Raw genomic sequence first — 20,314 nt, forward strand, 5'->3', positions numbered from 1 at the left:
TTCGAGTCCTCCCTCGGGTATGGGTGTGTGTGTCGTCCTTAGAGTAAGTTAATTTAACTTAGATTAAGTAGTGTGCAAGCTTAGGGACCGATGATCTCAAGAGATTGGTCCCATAAGACCTTACCATAAATTTACAAAATTTCCAAACAAACGTTCGCTCTCCAATTTCCGTTTCGCGTGGAAGTAGTCAATGAATGGCCACAGCACATTTTGTGGACACACGAAGGCTATTACCGTTTCCAAGGACATGGCAGTATGCAAAATGGCAGAAAATCAGCAGCGGAAAATCTGCCTCACATAAACCTATACCACCACTTCATTCTGCAAATGTGGCTGAATGGAGGCGGTTGAGGGCATCATTTACCGTAGGGCCGTGTTCTATCGAATAGATGAGACCTATAGGTCCTGTTACACATATCGTCACCGACAAGGGGCAGAAGTGTCTTTTTTGCTCCAGTGTCATGCCAGCTGTTGTGTACATAGTTCCGTGTAGTCAGCGTGTACACAACTTTCCCACTAGAGCGCGCCCCGCTAAGCACAACAGCGCAGGCGCAGCGCTTGTCAGTCTGTGCACTACAAGATGGCGCTGCCTTAGAGGCGCACCAAATTTTGCTGCCGCCGATCCGCGTATTAATATGTAATGCAGCCAATGAGATTGCTGCTAACGTAGAACCTTTTCTCCTCACAGATCACACTCACGCAGTGATACCTGAACACACGAAGTATTATAACGAGTGTACAGACCTTCAATTAGTCAGTCTGCATTAGTCTGTAGTCAAGTTTCAGTCTGCGCCTAATAAGATTACCATATTCCTGTACATAGCAATGAAGAGAAATGTATAGTCTTTGTTAAGTATCAGAGATATGTGAGAATAAGATTAACGTACCAAGACCGAAGGAACTTCAGATTGTCAATTGTAAACAGCATCCAGAAGCAAGTTATGTAATGTCTATGTTATTTATTATTTTAATAAATGTGTGAAAATTAATCAGTTTCTGTTTAAAGTTGGTCACCGTCAATCTGTTACTCTAAGCGTGCAAGTGACATTTCTATCGTCTGACCTAACGTCAGAAGATAAACACGCCATGATAAGACCACGAGACATATTGCTGCCACTCGCCTACTTCGTTAGAGTCACAGGTCCAATAATCTGATGGTGTGTGTACTGAAGGTCTTACAGTAAACACACCACACCAACCCTTCAACAGCGTGAACGTGTGGATAGCAACATTTTTATGCAAGATAGCCCTCGTCTGCACATTGCACAGCCAGTGAAGCGGCTGCTGTAGATGCGTTCGAAAATGCTACAACTATCAACCGTCACGCCCCTACAGCGTGGCCGTCTCAATTACCTGACCTTAATTCACGTGACTTCTGGCTGTGGGGTTACCTAAAATATGTGGTTAGTGCTCCAATTATAAAAGTAACTGAAGATGCACATTCGGCAAACCATTCTCAACGTGACACCAAAGAGACTCCGATCTGTTGTAGAACATGCTGTTTCTCGATTTCAAATTGTAGCAGAAAACAGTGTCTTTGGGTCAATTAAACACCAATTTTTCCCATCTGGTGTGTTGCAGGGCTTGCCTAGCTAACAGAAAAACAACTGTCAACTGGTAAACCTGTGCAGTCATGGATGGTGTAAAATGCAACTCAAACCGTAGCTGACTTACTGCGATTCATCTGTCATTTTCAGCAGGCACTTACAGCGCCATATATTGGTGAAATTTTCAATAAATTCTTTTTGTTCCACGGCACTTCCACATATGCCAGTAGTATGCTGTTCAAATTTGATGCCGTCCTGAGCAGTGGCTCTCTTCTACAGTGGTTTGAAACTGGAATTTTCATATACCCATTATGTATGTACATCCCCTGTGTGCTCCTTAGCCTCTGGATAGGTTTCAAGTAAACTTGGAGCATACGAGGCGCATGACACTTACTGTCTGTAAAGGAGTACTTTGGGGGTAAGATCCATAGCGGTGGGGGGTGGGGGCAGAATATGACGGAGAAAGCGGAGAGACATGGAGAGTGTGAGAGAGGAGAGGAGGAGATGAACAGAGGGAGATGGGAGTAAGAGAGCAATGGGGGAAGATCGGCAGAGAGGGAGGGAGGAGGATATGGAGAGCGAGAGGGACACGAGGTGGTGTATACAAAACGTATGGTGCATGCATACGCAGCTGAAGCAGTGGGCAAAATGCTAGTTAGAGACAATGCGGCAGCTTGCGCAGCAGACGTGTACGGTGCCGACTATTGACCACCTGCTGTCGCCCCCTGCCTGCCTCTGCCGCGCAGCCTGGACGACATGGGCGAGTACGACGTGGAGGCGCTGCTGGCGCTGACGCAGCGCGTCACGGGCGACGCGCGGCCCTTCTACCTGGGCTACAGCTCGGGCGGGGGCGCGCTCTACACGTGGCTGCAGCGCCGGCCACGTGCACACCACGTGCTCAGAGGCGCACTGCTCTGGACGCCCTCCCTCTTCTACACCGAGCCGCACAGCACCATCCTCAAGATTTACAATCTCCTTCCTGAGGCCATCGTGGTAAGGTTCACACTTCCTACTTAAGTGTTTTGTGTTAGGGCTACTTAAAAGTGAATTACTCCTTTTTTAAGTTAAAAAATTTTGGATCTTACTCAGTAGGAATACAATAGCGACTTTGAATCGAAATTTACTTTTGACCTTTGTGATGTGTGCATGTGGGGTATGAATTCTAAGGGGATGAGGGCTGTGGGAAACTTTGTCGACATTGTCAGAATGAGATTTTCACTCTGCAGAGGAGTGTGCTCTGATATGAAACTTCCTGGCAGATTAAAACTGTCTGCCCGACTGAGACTCGAACTCGGGACCTTTGCCTTTCGCGGGCAAGTGCTCTACCAGGAGTGCTAGTTCTGCAAGGTTCGCAGAAGAGCTTCTGTAAGGTTTGGAAGGTAGGAGGCGAGATACTGGCAGAAGTAAAGCTGTGAGACCGGGCGTGAGTCGTGCTTCGGTAGCTCTGATGGTAGAGCACTTGCTCGCGAAAGGCAAAGGTCTCGAGTTCGAATCTCGGTCGAGCACACAGTTTTAATCTGCCAGGAAGTTTCCTTGTCGACATTCACGGAATCCACCCAGTTTCAGCACCACACACACACACACACACACACACACACACATACACACACACACACACACACACACACACTCACACACTTCCTACTTCTTGTTCCTTGCTCTCTGAAACCAAAAACTATTATAATCGTAGTTCAATCTCTGACCCCTGCTCCACCATCTTCTTCCCCCAGTTTGATCTCTGCACCATAAATATTTTACAACAGTAGTTAGGTCTCTGAAACGCGCTACACCATCTTTCTCTTGTGGTTTGTTCTATGTACCCAATGAACTTACAAGGTATGAATTGGTGAGTGCCTGCGATTGAGGCTTTATACAGGCTATCATCACGACGCCGCAGTGTTGATATTATCATCGAGTATAAAGCATTTATCATCTTTTGCTGATGATGTGGACTGACTTTGCTTTATCGTTGTAAATACCGGGTGATCAAAAAGTCAGTATAAATTTGAAAACTTAAGAAACGACGTAATAATGTAGATAGAGAGGCCAAAATTGATACACATGCTTGGAATGACATCGGTTTTTATCAGAGCCAAAAAAAAAATGAAGTTATCGGGCCTTTTTTGTTCGACGAAATGCGTGATTCTGATTTTGTAACTCCTACCGTGACGGTGAGAGGTAGGCCGATATGTTACAGAATCGCATCATCCCCAGCCTGGCTGATAAACACTTGCTGGAACGTACGATGTTTATGCAGGATGGCGCGCCACCCCAGATTGCTAGACGCGTGGAAGATGTCTTGAGCGCGTCGTTTGGTGGTTATCGTGTGCTCAGCCACCACTTTCGTCATGCAGGGCCTCCCAGGTCCCCAGACCTCAGTCCGTGCGATTATTGGCTTTGGGGTTACCTGAATTCGCAAGTGTATCGTGATCGACCGACATCTCTAGAGATGCGGAAAGACAACATCCAACGACAATGCCTCACCATAACTCCGGACATGCTTTACAGTGCTGTTCACAACGTTATTCCTCGACTACAGCTATTGTTAAGGAATAATGGTAGTTGGGTGTAAAGAACATCATGTTTGCTTTGTCTTACTTTGTTATGCTAATTATTGCTATTCTGATCAGATGAAGCGCCATCTGTCGGGCATTTTTTGAACTTTTGTATTTTTTTTTTCTTTTTTGTTCTAATCAAACCCCGTGTCATTCCAAGCATGTGTGTCAATTTGTATCTCTCTATCTACATTATTCCGTGATTTATTCAGTTTTAAATTTTATACTTGTTGTGGTAGGCGGGAGAGCCAACAGCGTGTTACTAGAGGAGGGCGAAAGGCACGTGATTTAGCTCACGCAGGCTGGCGTGAGGTCTGGAACTGGACAAGGAAATTAGAATTTAGAAAAACGGATGTAGCTGGTGGAATGCTTAACTTTAATCCATTAATGACGAATGTCGCTCTTGACGGTACATGATTTACAATATCAATAATAACTGATAATGGCGCCTTGCTAGGTCGTAGCAAATAACGTAGCTGAAGGCTATGCTAAACTATCGTCTCGGGAAATGAGAGCGTATTTTGTCAATGAACCATCGCTAGCAAAGTCGGCTGTACAACTAGGCGAGTGCTAGGAAGTCTCTCTAGACCTGCCGTGTGGCGGCGCTCGGTCTGCTATCACTGATAGTGGCGACACGCGGGTCCGACGTATACTACCGGACCGCGGCCGATTTAAAGCCTACCACCTAGCAAGTGTGGTGTCTGGCGGTGACACCACAATACTGACTTTTTGATCACCTGGTATATGCAGCTTGGATCGAATTACATACTGAACAGTTGATTTAGCAGCTTCATTCAATACCTAGCATAAGGTGCCAACTGAAACATCTATTTTCCCGCACTTCATTTCGAGGTAGCTCGAAATTCGTCTTCGTTCAGATAAGACTGATATGTCATCTGTTACAATCCAACAATCAGGGCACAGCGTAAGCAACAGTCACACCCTACCTTCCCATTACCAGAACTGACATTGAGCAGGACTCTGTGCTTGTGTTATAAGTGAAACCTACGGTAAATTTTGAAGCAGAGCTTCTTGCATATTGTTTTATGCATGGGGAATTCAAAGTAAAATGGGTTGGCAGTGAGACTTCGAAACGAGGAGGGAGGCGTTCCAGGCTAATCTGTGCAGTAGTGCGAACTGCCAAGGTGGCACACTGATCAACGGACCTGCCTAGTAAGCAGGTGACCTGGGTTCGATACCCAGTCTTGGTACAAATTTTCAACAACTGCTACAGTCTATATACATAAAATCGTATCTGTATGAGACCAGTAAGGTCTCTGAAATGGTGTCATTTCACTTGCACATAGCTTAAAGTTGAACTTACAATTTAAATCTACGCCTGAATCTTATAATTCTTTCGACAGCCAGAAATTTCATAAAAAACAAAGGAGATATCTAATCTCTTCCTATAAACTATCACTTGTATGGTTTTTACACTTACTTGCATTCCTTCTTGCAGTTTTTGTGGCTGAGAGTACTAAAGAATTTTAAGTTTTTACTTCCTGCATTGTAATACTGCTAAAGTATCATTAAATCTAGATGTTGTTCTGGATCTGGCATTGTTAGTTGCACAAGGGTGTCAGGATGCTCTCCCTGCCACCAGCTGTTTCGAATGGAATGTCATTTGTCTACCCCAACTGTCTGTGTCTGCTGTTATCCGATGTGAAAGTGTGAGAACACTTCCAAAATATTTGCGAGTCACATAGCTGAGATGGGATGTGGCTACCAACCCCTCGTTCAAATAGTCAGATGTGAGAAACCGCCTAAAAACCACATCCTGGCTGGTCAGCCCACTAGACCTTTTCCTTAATCCACTGGGCGGATTCTATCCAGAATGGCGTGCCTCCAAAAATCCCAAAAACAGAGTGCTAACGTGCATAGCTGTGCTACAAGGTCCTATTACATCAGTTTTAAAATTTGCAGATGGTTTTTCTCTTATTAGATTCACAATGCTGAGACCACTAAGTGTTGATACAGCAATCCCTTTTAAGCAGATCCAAATGAGAAATAGGTACATAAACTGATTTTGACATGTTTACTACATCAGAGGATACACAAAAACTGTAATTTTCTGTGAGTACACCGGCGTACAACCACTTTACACTGACATTTACAGGGAACGATCTTATCTTCCATTCCCCAATTGTATTCAGATTTATCCATATAAAAGGAACCTGCAAAACTTGCTTGCACCTCTGCAACTGTTTGTTCGTTACCTAACGAGGAGGTGAATAAGAAAACAAGCCTTGTTGTAAAAATGGTTATGTGATCTAAGCACATGCATTTAAACACATAAGAAAGCTGTTTCTTTATGTTTGTAACATATGTTTGTTGGGCAGAGTTTTACTAACGTCCAGCTTAATTTTAAACTCATAATTTAAATCTATATATGAATCGTCTAATTCTTTTAACTTAACCCGTCCGAACAGGCTTCGAAAGACCCTAACGGTACTGCCCACCACCGTGCCAAATGAAGGTGTGTGGGGTCAGCACGACGATCTCCTGGCTGTTGTCACTTTTCGTGACTGGAGCCGCTAATTCTCAGTCAAGTAACTTCTCAATTTGCCCTACAATGGCTGAGTGAACCATGCTTACCAGCAGCGGTCGGCAGACCGGATGGTCACCCGTCCAAGTGCTAGCCAAGCCCGACAGCGCTTAACTTGGGTGATCTGACATGAACCGGTGTTACCACTACGGCGAGCCTGTCGGCATCTCGTTCTTCTACCAAACAGTAATAAAATACTTATACAGAGAGCAGGATCTCCAATTCTAACATATATATAATTTTTTATCTATAAATCATCTCTTGCAAGCTCTTAACAATTAGATCTGTTCCTTTTAGTAGTTCCTCAGCTGAGGGGATTAGGGAGTTTTTAATTTGCCTTTTATTGACTGCATTCAGATATTTTTAAGACATTCCACATCCTCTTGGGTGTGTCGGGTTCAGATAAACTGGTGGCTGTCCGACCTTTGCTTAACGTGATTCAGAAGAATGAAGACCTTCAGTTGAGCAACAATAACTTTATTGCGAGCGCGTATCTGACGACGCCCGGCATGCTTAGAGCGATCGGAGTTACAAAATTTTGCTTCCGGCCTCTACAGAAGGATCCTTAATCCTCGGAAAGCTTCCGTGCTTAGGAGAGAAAACAGTACTCGTCCACACAAGCCAGGAGGCACGGAGCTACTCACTAACTCAAAAAACAAGGAATAATAATAATAAACAGAACGTATATAAAAGTTGGAAAACACAGCGCCTCTGAGAGTATTCCAGTCAACATTGTCAAAAGCTTTCTCTAAGTCCACAAATGGTATAAACCTAGGTTTGCCATTCCTTAATCTATTTTCTAAGGTAAGTCGTAGGGTCAGCATTGCCTCACGTGTTCCAACATTTCTGCGGAATCCAAACTGATCTTCGCCGAGGTCGGCTTCTACCAGTTTTTCCATTCGTCTGTAAAAAATTCGCGTTAGTATTTTGCAGCTGTGACTTATGAAACTGATAGTTCGGTAATTTTCACATCTGTCAACACCTGCTTTCTTTGGCATTGGAATTATTATATTCTTCTTGAAGTCTGAGGGTATATCGCCTATCTCAAACATCTTGCTCACCAGATGGTAGCGATTTGTCAGGAGTGACTCTCCTAAGGCCGTCAGTAGTTCCAATGGAATGTAGGCTACTCCCGCAACTTTGATTCGTCTCAGGTCTACCAGTGCTCCGACAAACTCTTCATGCACTATCACATCTCCCATTTCATCTTCATCTACACCCTCTTTGATTTCCATAATACTGTCGTCAAGTACATCGGCCTTGTATAGAGCCTCTATATAGTCCTTCCACCTTTCTGCTTTCCCTTCTTTGCTTAGAACTGGATTTCCATCTGAGCTCTTGATATTCATACACTTGGTTCTTTTTTCTCCAAAGGTCCCTTTAATTTTCCTGTAGGCAGTATCTATCTTACCCATAGTGAGATACATTTGTCCTCTAGCCATCCCTGCTTAGCCGTTTTGCACTTGCTGTCCTGTTTGCTGCTACATTTTCTGCATTTTTATATTTTCTTCTTTCATCAATTAATTTCAATATTTCTTCTGTTACCGAAGGATTTCTACTAGCCCTCGTTTTTGTACCTAATTGATCCTCTGCTGCCTTGACTACTTCATCCCTCAGAGCTACCCATTCTTCACGTACTGTATTTCTTTCCCCCATACCTGTCAATTGTTCCCTTACGCTCTCCCTGAAACTCTGTACAACCTCTAGTTCTTTCAGTTTATCCAGGTCCCATTTCCTTAAATTGCCACCTTTTTGCAGTTTCTTCAGTTTTAATCTACAGTTCATAACCAATAGATTGTGCTTAGTGTCCACATCTGCACCTGGAAATGTCTTACAATTTAAAACCTGATACTTTCTAGTATCGCCAGGATTCTTTCATGTATACAACCTTCATTTATGATTCTTGAACCAAGTGTTAGCTATGATTAAGTTGAGCTCTGTGCTAAATTCTACCAGATGGCTTCCTCTTTCATTTCTCTCCCCCAATCCATATTCACCCATTATGTTTCCTTCTCTCCCTTTTCCTACTCTCGAATTCCAGTCACCCATGACTATTAAATTTTCATCTCCCCTCACTACCTGAATAATTTCTTTTTTTTCATCATACATTTCTTCAGGTTTTAAATTGTAGGACATTTCCAGGGGCAGATGTGGACTCTGACCACAATCTATTGGTTATGAACTGTAGATTAAAACTGAAGAAATTGCAAAAAGGTGGGAATTTAACGAGATGGGACCTGGATAAACTGAATAAACCAGAGGTTGTACAGAGTTTCAGAGAGAGCAGAAGAGAACAATTGACAGGAATGGGGGAAACAAATACAGTAGAAGAAGAGTGGGTAGCTTTGAGGGATGAAGTAGTGAAGGCAGCAGAGGATAAAGTAAGTAAAAAGACGAGGGCTAGTAGAAATCCTTGGGTAACAGAAGAAATATTGAATTTAGTTGATGAAAGAAGAAAATATAAAGATGCAGTAAATGAAGCAGGCAAAAATGAATATAAAAATCTCAAAAATGAGATCGACAAGAAATGCAAAATGGCTAAGCACGCATGGCTAGAGGACAAATGTAAGGATGTGGAGGCTTATCTCGCTAGGGGTAAGATAGATACAGCCTACAGGAAAATTAAAGAGACTTTTGGAGAAAAGAGAGCCACTTGTATGAATATCAAGAGCTCAGATGGAAACCCGGTTCTAAGCAAAGAGGGAAAAGCAGAAAGGTAGAAGGAGTATATAGAGGGTCTATACAAGGCCGATGTACTTGAGGACAATATGATGGAAATGGAAGAGGATGTAGATGAGGATGAAATGGGAGATACGATACTGCGTGAAGAGCTTGACAGAGCACTGAAAGGCCTGAGTCGGAACATCGCTCCGAGAGTAGACAACATTCCATTAGAACTACTGACGGCCTTGGGAGAGCCAGTTCTGACAAAACTCTTCCATCTGGTGAGCAAGATGTGCGAGACAGGCGAAATGCCCTCAGACTTCAAGAAGAATATAATAATTCCAATCCCAAAGAAAGCAGGTGTTGACATATGTGAAAATTACCGAACTATCAATTTAATAAGTCACGGCTGCAAAATACTAACGCGAGTCCTTTACAGACGAATGGAAAAACTAGTAGAAGCCGACCTCGGGGAAGATCAGTTTAGATTCCGTCGAAATGTTGGAACACATGAGGCAATACTGACCTTACGATTTATCTTAGAAGAAAGATTAAGGTAAGGCAAACCTACGTTTCTAGCATTTGTAGACTTAGAGAACGCTTTTGACAATGTTGACTGGAATACTCTCTTCCATATTCTAAAGGTGGCAGGTGTAAAATACAGGGTGCGAAAGGCTATTTGCAATTTGTACAGAAAACAGATGGCAGTTATAAGAGTCGAGAGGAATGAAAGGGAAGCAGTGGTTGGGAAGGTAGTGAGACAGGGTTGTAGCCTCTTCCCGATGTTATTCAATCTGTACATTGAACAAGCATTGAAGGAAACAAAAGAAAACTTCGGAGTAGGTATTAAAATCCATGGAGAAGAAATAAAAACTTTGAGGTTCGCCGATGACATAGTAATTCTGTCAGAGACAGCCAAGGACTTGGAAGAGCAGTTGAATGGAATTGACAGTGTCTTGAAAGGAGGATATAAGATGAACATCAACAAAAGCAAAACAAGGTTAATGGAATGTAGTCGAATTAAGTCGGGTGATGCTGAGGATATTAGATTAGGAAGTGAGACACTTAAAGTAGTAAAGGAGTTTTGCTATTTGGGGAGCAAAATAACTGATGATAGTTGGCATGTGAACTTGTACTACTGTAGTAGGCATGGACCTCGTGTCTATCTTGGCCACAATAATGCGTTCACTATGCTGTTGGTAGTAGCTTACCCGCACTCCTAATTTTTTATTCACTATTAAACCTACTCCTGCATTAACCCTATTTGATTTTCTATTTATAACCCTGTATTCACCAGACCAAAAGTCTTGTTCCTCCTGCCACCGAACTTCACTAATTCCCACTATATCTGACTTCAACCTATCCATTTCCCTTTTAAAATTTTCTAACCTACCTGCCCGATTAAGAGATCTGACATTCCACGCTCCGATCCGTAGAACGCCAGTTTTCTTTCTCCTGATAACGACGTCCTCCTGAGTGGTCTCTGCACGGAAATCCGAATGGGGGACTATTTTACCTCCAGAATATTTTACCCAAGAGGACATCATCATCATTTAGCCATACAGCAAATCTGCATGCCGTCGGGAAAAATTACGGCTGTAGTTTCACCTTGCTTTCAGCCGTTCGCAGTACCAGCACAACACGGCCGTTTTGGTTAGTGTTACAAGGCTAGATCAGTCAATCATCCAGACTGTTGCCCCTGAAACTACTGAAAAGGCTGCGGCCCTCTTCATGAACCACACGTTTGTCTGGCCTCTCAACAGATACCCCACCGTTGTGGTTGCACCTACGGTACGGCCATCTGTATCACTGAGGCATGCAGGCCTCCCCACCAAGGGGAAGGTCCATGGTTAATGAGGGTAAGTAAATATACTTGTATATTGTTGAACTTATATACTTATTCCATCAGTTTTAAAGTCTCCAGATTTGTTCTCTGTTGGCAGATGCACATGTTGATATATTTCCAAATGGGGACAGAGATTTGTAAACGGATTTTCTATACATCCTCTAAAACTCCTAGGATCCACTGTTCCGTAATAGTGCTCCATAGCATATTCATTTACCATTGATATTTATACAAAATATTTATACTTTGTATTCGGCAGTCATATCCAGATTTCTCCATACAATATGTTTAAAATAGTATACAAGGATTGCTTACGCTTCCTCAGTGGCCTGTTCTGCTTCGAATAGCAGTTTGTATACTTCCCACACGGCAACTGTTTTCTCCAAATACTGAAATGTGCATGCTTTAACTTCGGTATCTTACACTTCAGGTTTGCTTTTGCATACACATAACACATTAACAACCTCTTAAAAAAGTAGTTTCTTTAATAGGGAACGGTTTATCGCTGTTCAATATATTGCTTTTCTCTCAATGTGTGTGGAATAATATTACTTGTTGCAAGAAATCCTAATTCAAAAAATCTGTATTTGATGAAACTGTGGAGAACAATGTTTAGGACTGAGAAAAATGTGTTTCCAGGTTTAGTGTAATATTTATTATACATCATACTTCTGTTGTCCTTCTTGGCGTCTATGTAAATAAATTACAAACAGTTTGCAGGTAAATAATTAAAACTATAAGCAGGCTGTCTTTATTGTCTGGGAGTTTATTGGTACAGCAGTCAACTCTTATGCATACAATTGCAGGACATTGTTGAACGCAGCACAGCAACTGTGCTATATGCTAGCTGATTGTTTATACCACACAGAAGGATTTGGCATAGAGTACAGAGGAGCACATAGCAAATGCTGTTTGTTGGCATTCAATGTAATTAGTATTCCTCAGGATCGAATACATGATCCAGCAGCTTTCAGTTTGGTAACACCATCAGATTACTTTATAAAATCAATCAGCTGGTTACTGACATCTTTCTTCACTGTTGGGGGTTGTGATTAACATATCAGTTTCTTATAAAGTCTTTTGTCTACGATTGGTGTTCATGCCCATGAAACTGTCTATATCGAATATTTTATCGTTGTTTACAATCACAACGCTGTTTCTTGTTCAGAGAGGTCTTGGCATGATGTTAGGCAATTGTAAATATCCATCTAAAAATGTCTGAGTAAAATGTTATGTTGTATCCAAGTCCATGAAATAATAGACGGCTAAACAAAACTGTTGCAACATCCCAAACAATTCATACCTTAATACAGCCATTTTCATTTCAGCCACATTTACTTTACATACTGTAGCCACAGGATTTTTATATTTCCTCGAAATTGTTTCCAGAGCTTCCTTGCCGATTTTATACAATATTCCTGTTCTTGACACATTTTTCTTCTTGTGCAGATGAAGTTATAGTTTCACACTGACGCTGTGTCTCATGGAGATGCGCTCGGGGAATTTAGATATTACATTGTAGATAATTCTTAAGTGCACCACTCATTTTCTTCTTTAACATCACAGACCGCCCTTCTTTAATTATTCCTGTCAGTCCACTTGATTTCAGATTTTAACCGCTGCAACAGCTGTATAATAAGTGTAGGCTGGTTTAAACAATGGCAATGAGCATGCTATTATCCATGCAATTCACGTTACCAAAGTCAGTAAAAAGATCGTTGAGGTTCCCCAAAATATAACGACCAACCAAAGCAGTTTTCAGCTGGTGCCGTCTTATTCGCTACGTCATGGAGATACAATAAAAATAAATAGTTCAAAAATAAATATACACAGAACATATAACTATGCTCTATAAGGATAGGACAACAATGTGGCCAATACCTCATGAAGGACTCATCCTGCAGTTGCCTGAAGTGATTTAAGAAAAACACAGATGTTTGATTTACAGACAATTTGCTTCTGATAACTTATATAATCAAACATCGTTTCGCTCTTCATCTCTGTACACACTAAGAACACCTGCTGACGATGTCTCGGATGTGAAAATGCTACATGGTCTTGTACTAACTCCGGTCTGCTTGGAAAACCGACTCACCAATCTTTAGTTATGCATCATAGTTGTCTCCTGTCCTCCTCTCAGTCCTTTAGAAAAACTGAATCATCATGCTCCCACCCTCCCCCTTGCTCCAAACATGATAAGTGGGATGTACTCAAGAGAATAACAAAATATTACATCCTGATACATGTCTTCCTGTGAAAGATGTGACAGAGTGTTGCAGTCAATTGTTAAAATTCATTGTGAAACTTTTGGCTGTCATTTATGTTGCACATTTCGCTACTAGTTTCGATCGATGAGCATTATTAAGTTTAGCTGTTATAAACGGCAGGAAAGTTAGACCATAATTTGAACAAAAGTAATTTGCTATTCTAAGTCCACCACAGTACGTAAAAAATTTCTTACAATAATAACTGTTGCAGTTAACCCCTTTGATCATTACCCACTACTCTGCTTCTTCCAAACAATCTTCAATCCCGTTGAATGCATTTTTTATGAAAAATTTTTAGTGGCGTTTTTGAACTGATATATCTTAATAATCTCATTCATACCTCTAAGGAGTTCATTATACAATTTTATTCCTTAATATCAAAGACTGCACTCAGGCGCTCAGCATTCATTCGATTAGTGCAGGTTTGGCGACTTTGGGGCTACTGAGCTGGCTACTGGTAGGCGCCGCAAGTCTCCTGCCACTGCAAGCTCTGGGCATACTTCAGCGACCACTGTCTCAGTCTGAAGGTGTGCTGCCTGCTGATGAGGTAGATGGTTGTTGATGTGGAACAGATGTTAACCGGCAACCTCTGGAGAGCCTGCTGCAACTCAGTTGAATAGGGCTTGACTAGGCACACGGGGCTCTGTCTAGGTGGACTTATATTCCCTCAGCTGCTTATGGGACCGAAATGGACCCTCGAAATCTTCTTTTCCTGGGCACTATTGGTTGAAACCTCTAGTGCCCAGCAAGCAACAACCCTACAGCAAGCGAATACTTTGGGGAGTATGTCATTGAAACTGAACTGCACGCCACATTGAACTACCGCAAAAGGTGTTGTGACATGTCGGTATCAGGCCGACATTTCCAAAGAAGAACTGAGAGTTGATTGAGCCCAGAAACGAATAATTGATGTGAAGAATATCATCAATATCATCAAAAGAGTGGATGGCGATCGTGTCAAATCTGACTTCTCTAGCCTGTCTTTCAGCAACATGAAACTTCCAAAACACGTTATGGCCCATTTTCTTCACCTCAGCGCGCGCCCTTATTTTCCAAACACATTGTGCTGTTTCAAATGCCAGCGCTTTGGTCATACTACTGTTGAGTGAAAGGGAGAAGTCATTTGTGGCAAACCTGATAAGGCCGCCCATGAAGGTGTCTCTTTTTCATGTCCCTTAAAGTTTGTGAATTGCTCTGGGGCTGAACCTGTCTGGAGCCGGGACTGCAGCTTATATCTTGAAGAACGAAAGGTACAGGGGCTTAAGATTACAAAGGACATTCCATGTGATGAGACCAAAAAAGCATAAAGCCATGCTGTCGCCAACTTTCGCATGTCCTTTGGTTCAGTACTTAAACAGCAGTCAGAAAACTAATACTGCTGCACAAAGGGAAGTTCCCTCTGTCACGACTGGTACCTGCGTTTGTCAATGAACTTGTTCTGCTGCAGTCGTTTAGAGACCTGTCCCTCCCCCATGAACTTCAGAAATGGCTGTGTTTGCTGACATTACAGAACTCCCTGCCCCTCAAAGATCAAGTCTTTTCCACCGTCCAGCACTGCCACTGGCATGCCCACATTTGCGGCCTTAAAGTCGCCTCAAACAAAATGGTGTTCAAATGGCCCTGAGCACTATGGGAGTTAACATCTGAGGTCATCAGTCCACTACAACTTAGAACTACTTAAACCTAACCAACCTAAGGACAGCACACACATCCATGCCCGAGGCAGTAATTGAACCTGCGACCGTAGCGGTCGCGCGGTTCCAGACTGAAGCGTTTAGAACCTCTCGGCCGCCTCAGACACAAAAAAAAACCTGTAGTCGAAGGCAAAATATCCTCCACTAGCGGATATGGCAAGTACAAAATCCTATGATGTCGACATCATCCTCTCTGACGTCTGTCTTCTTCAGATCCGATGTACCCTGATGTCGGACTGCGTCAGTCATCTCGCCCTATGACTGAGCTTCCGCCACTGCAGGCTCCATGGCAGAAAATAAGGATGAAATTCTACACATATTAACACAAGACGGATGAAACCTGAAGAAATGAATTAAAATTTGTGCCATGGCCGGGTCTCCTCGCTTACTAGGCATAAACGCTGATCATTACACCACTGCAGCACTCTAGCCAACGTTGATGCATGCACTACCCGAGTCCAGTGCTCTCCCCATAACAAACTTCAATTCACTTGAGGCACTGGGCTTCCCCATCACGTCCGACGCTGCGGTGCTATTCCAGTGCCAGAGAGTCCCGGCAGTAGTGAGAATTTAGGGGGACATAAGCTGAATATATATGAATTTTGTATTGGTCAGGGCAGTGGACTTGGATAGTTCGTACAGAAATGTTGACCACAGTCCTCTGGTCGTGTAATGCTCGGTATTTCGGCCTGGAAAGCAAGGAATCCTGAGTTTGAGTCCCAGCTATTGGACAAATTTTAATTCATTTCTTAAGCTTTCATCCTGAACGAAGATGAGACTTAAATGCGACGGGGAGAATTTAATTATGTTGTTGTTGTTGTCTTCAGTCCTGAGACTGGTTTGATGCAGAATTTAATTATAACATTTTAAATCTTCTGATGCCCCTGTACTACCTAGCTATATGCTCTGTCACATGGATGATCTGAGAGGGGAAATGGCCAAGGGAAGGGTCGCTGTGTTTCTCAACAACGCATACCACTCCTCTTCATGCCCCTGGCTGCTGATCTGCAAGCAGTTGCCATTGAAATTCATGTTTACTGGAGGATCACTGTTTGCTCCCTGTATCTACCTCCACAAGATGCAATCAACTCTGAAGCTCTCACGGATCCAATGGAACAACTTCCCCGACCATTTCTCATACTGGGAGACTGTAATGCCCATCATGTTTTGTGGGATTCTACCTCTACTTGCCATACAGGTCGGTTTTCTTATGGCTTCACGACATCTCACGATATGTGAATCTTCAACACAGATTTTCCCACCGATTTCCGTGCTGCTATTGGGTCCTTCTCAGCCATCGAACTCTCTTTCTGCTCGTACACTCTGTCCACTGGCCACTTCCCTCTCTGGATGAGCATTAACTGAAAAGAAGCCACCAAAGTGGATGATCCGCAGGGCTAATTGGAAGCTGTTCAGTCAGCTGGCTGTGTTTCAACACTGCGATAGCGTCCAGGAATGGGTGAACCACATCACACGAATGATCAATGACGCCGCAACCCATCCCAACGCCCCCTGGTCGTCTTAGGAGGCAACCTGTGCCTCGATGGACTGGTGAGCGTCATGCAGCACTATGGGTCAGGCATGCATCTCTTCGACAACTCAAGTACTGCTCAACAGCAGACACAACTATACAGAATTTCTGTTCGCAATAGCCGGGGATCAATACATAATTAAGGAGAGCTTGGAAAGGTCATGGTAAGCGTTCCTCGACTCTTCAACCAGTTCCACATATTCTATAAAACTATGGCAAGCTATCAAAATTTTCCGTTAATAAAGTCGTTTACCAACAGCAGCATTGCTGAAACGGAGGTGACTCCAAACATAGCCCAGAGACATCACTCAGATGCTATCAGAGCATTTTGCAAAAACTTAATGCCAATGCCAGCCAGGATCCAGTGTTTAGCTGCTACCGTACAACCATGGAGAGGGAAAAGTTGGACTTCAGATTGCAACGATTCAGGTTCTTACAACTATTCTTTCCCCATGAAGGGGCTGGAACTGGCGCTGTCTGACACTCGTGATTCTGCAACTATTAAGGACGAAACAGCGTACTGCATGCTTCGACGTTTGTCAGTAGTGCCAAAGGAAGCCCCCCTCCAATGTTTTATTTTTATATGGCAGACAGATCACATCTCTAACTCGTGGAAAGAGGTAATTTTGATAGTTCTCTTCAAACTAGGAAAGGACCGCACATATCCCAGCAACCTGTACCTCTGTGGACTGGTGAGCGACAGACCAGGCAAGTCCTTAGGCGCTCTCAGTGTGGACTCTGGACATTCCTGATTCTGCTAGGCAGTCATTCAGCAGTCTTTCCTACGTAAACATCACTATATTGGCATATTCTTTGAAATCATTATCGCGTATGACACTACATGGAGACACAGTATTCAGCCCAAATACATCAGTGGGCCTTTCGTGTCCATGTCCCCATCTTCCTGCGGTCTTTCCTATCTTAGTGTTGCCACAGTGACTTGTCAATTACGACTGCGGCAGTTGGAAGAGTGGGCCGCAAATATGGTTTTTCAGTTTTCTCCAGATGAGTGTGTTTGTGTTCATCTTCATCTTTCTTTTCGTATTTTTAATGTACGTGACTTGCATGTGAGGCATAACGTTCTATACTTTATAGACTAACTAAGATTTCTGGGCTTCATTTTTTATTCCAAATTGTCGTGGTTCCCACCCTGAGACATCTGAAAGCCAGAATCCAGAAGGCCTGAATATGTTAAAGTACCTTAAGCATGGGGAGCAGATGAGGCACGTCTGTTACAGTTTTATAGGGCTTTAGTAACTTCATCGCTAGGTTGTGTGTACATAGTGTATCGATCGGCTAGGCCTTCTTGTTTGAAGGTCATTGACGCTGACCACAATGAGGGGACTCGGCTGGCTAACGGAGCTTACACTGCCAGTCCCAACCCAGAATTAGTTCTGAGGCTGGTGAACCACCATTTTCATTCCGACGGCAACTCCTCATAGTGCATCAGGTATGTAAAGTCCTGACAGATCCGACTTCACCTGCGTACCATACTGTTGCTCGTCCACCTCCGGAATGCCTTTTCTCCAACTGTCCACTGGCTAAAACGCCGATTGGGATACACAAGCAACATGTGTTGGAGTCACTTGTGTGGAGTAAGTACAGCCCCAGATCCTGAGTTCTAACCGCCTGCCACCCTGGTTACTGCAGAGGCCGAAAGTAATTTTAGATTTTGTGTGGTAGAGGAAAGATGTTTCCATTACATTATCTTATGACATTTTAGGTGAATACCACAACTCCACAGATGTATTTACAGATAGGTTGAAACAAGTGGACTCTTTTAGTTGCTCTGCTGCTTTCCCTGATCATGTCTTCAAGGTCCGACAGTCTTTACTGTCTTTAATGCAGAATTATTGCACTCTTAAAGGCACTGGAGCAGACGAGATGTCCTTCAAGTGCTAATATCCTTGTCTGTTTCGATTCTCAAAGAGGCCTTCAGTCTCTTCATCGCTTGTAACCAGCAGATAAAGTAGTCCAAAATATCCAGAACGCCTTCCTCCAACTACAACAGCTGGTGAAGCAGATGTCTTTCTGCTGGGTGCCAGGGCACATGGATACTGCAGGTAATGAAAGAGCGGATGTAGCAACCAAGGAGGCATGTCGTGATCCTCAATTATTTCAGTGTGCCATTCCCCTGCATGCTATCACGTCGCTTTTGATGTACAGAGTCATGTGCTGATGGGAAGACAGTGCCAGATAATAAACTGGGTCCCGTAAAGTCCACTACGCGGCCGTGGCGTACTTCGTTTCAGCCATGAAGAACGAGATGAGGCTCTCCTCATAGGCCACAATCCTCTGATATATGGTTTCTTGTTATGGCGAGAGGACCCTCCAATGCGCGGTGCTTGCGGCGTACATATCATTACAGTACGCCACATTTTAGTAGACTTTGTTTTGTTTTCGGACAAAAGAGCAGCGGCAGATTTGCCGGCAGATCTAACCTCTACTGTAAGTGGGCGTTCAAACGAATGTGGCGCGATTTTTAAGGTTTTGTGATGTGTCCAACTTGTTTCCGAAATTTTAGAACATGTTTTTAATGTATTAATAGGTTGACTAGCTAACCCATGTTCTTTTGTTAGTGGCCAGCCAGTTATTTTTCCCTGTGTCTTTCTTTCGGCTCTTCTATAGTTTTAAATCTTTCTTAACCCCAGGTCTAGCACCTTCCACCCGTTCTCAGTTGTCTTCAGGCTTGTGAGGTAGAGTGATTGTATAGCTCAACGCGAGTAAGGTGGGAGTGGGTGAATGAGTGACATTTTATAGATTTGCTGCTGACTCTGTGCAATAATTTTAATTATTTTGTCCACATTCGAGTAGTTTAGTAAGTCTAAGGGCGCTGGTAACTTAGCCGTTGAGTGCCATAAGCACACACACACTAGCGCACACGCAAACACATAGCAAATGCTGTTATGAGTTTCTTGTTTTTTGTGGTAATTGTAAATCTAAACTGTTTCCGGGTCCATGATTATGTATAGAACTATTGATGAAATACTTAGTACTACTTTCCCACAATGTCCACCAGAGATTGATAGATGTGCTCATCTGGCGCAGTAATGCTGCCCAGTTGTTTAAATAGCTCTTTACAACGGACCAAACCACTACTTGTAGTTATTATACTTATAGCCTTTTTCTGTAGTTTGAAAATTTTGTCCATGTTCTGTGCATTCCATTTCCAAAAAAGAATTCCATCACTAATAACTGAGAGCACTTAGGAACAACAGGTCGCCACAAGACAACTGTTGTTAGAAAGTGATGATAAAGCCCTAAGAGCATAGCACGCTGATGTCGTTCTATTTGCCAGTATGTTTCTGTGTTCTTTCCTTGTTACCTTGGTGCATGTAACATGATCAGTAGACTTATCATCTATGCTTAAAGTGACAGAGTTGTTTTATCTCTTTATCGTGAAACGTCTGTTATTTGTTTTCTTTATATGCAACGTTAATTTATTGCTTACTGCTCAGTCGTAAACATCTTTGTGGATTTCATTTGCTTTCTCTAATAGGAGTTGTGGTGTTATATCAGTAATTGTGATCATGCTGTCATTAGGAAACTGAACTTTTTCTCCACGTTTTGCATTATCGTGAAAGTCGTTATATAGATTAAGAACAGAACTGGACCCAATATATTCCCTTAGAACACATACATTTATAAGTTTCTTGTCTGGAAAT

General features: G+C 42.9%; 1 protein-coding gene across 1 annotated transcript in view; it reads left to right on the forward strand.

Annotated features, from left to right (window-relative positions):
• LOC126278487 (lipase 3-like) overlaps nucleotides 1-20,314 on the forward strand; it is a 133,158-nt gene that overhangs the window by 15,632 nt on the left and 97,212 nt on the right. Inside the window, exon 2 of the mRNA XM_049978647.1 lies at nucleotides 2,294-2,540. Within this exon, the coding sequence (XP_049834604.1) occupies nucleotides 2,294-2,540 (247 nt within the window). The remainder of the gene's footprint in view (nucleotides 1-2,293; nucleotides 2,541-20,314) is intronic.

This window comes from Schistocerca gregaria, chromosome 6 (genome assembly GCF_023897955.1).
Source record: "Schistocerca gregaria isolate iqSchGreg1 chromosome 6, iqSchGreg1.2, whole genome shotgun sequence".
NCBI lineage: Eukaryota > Metazoa > Arthropoda > Insecta > Orthoptera > Acrididae > Schistocerca > Schistocerca gregaria.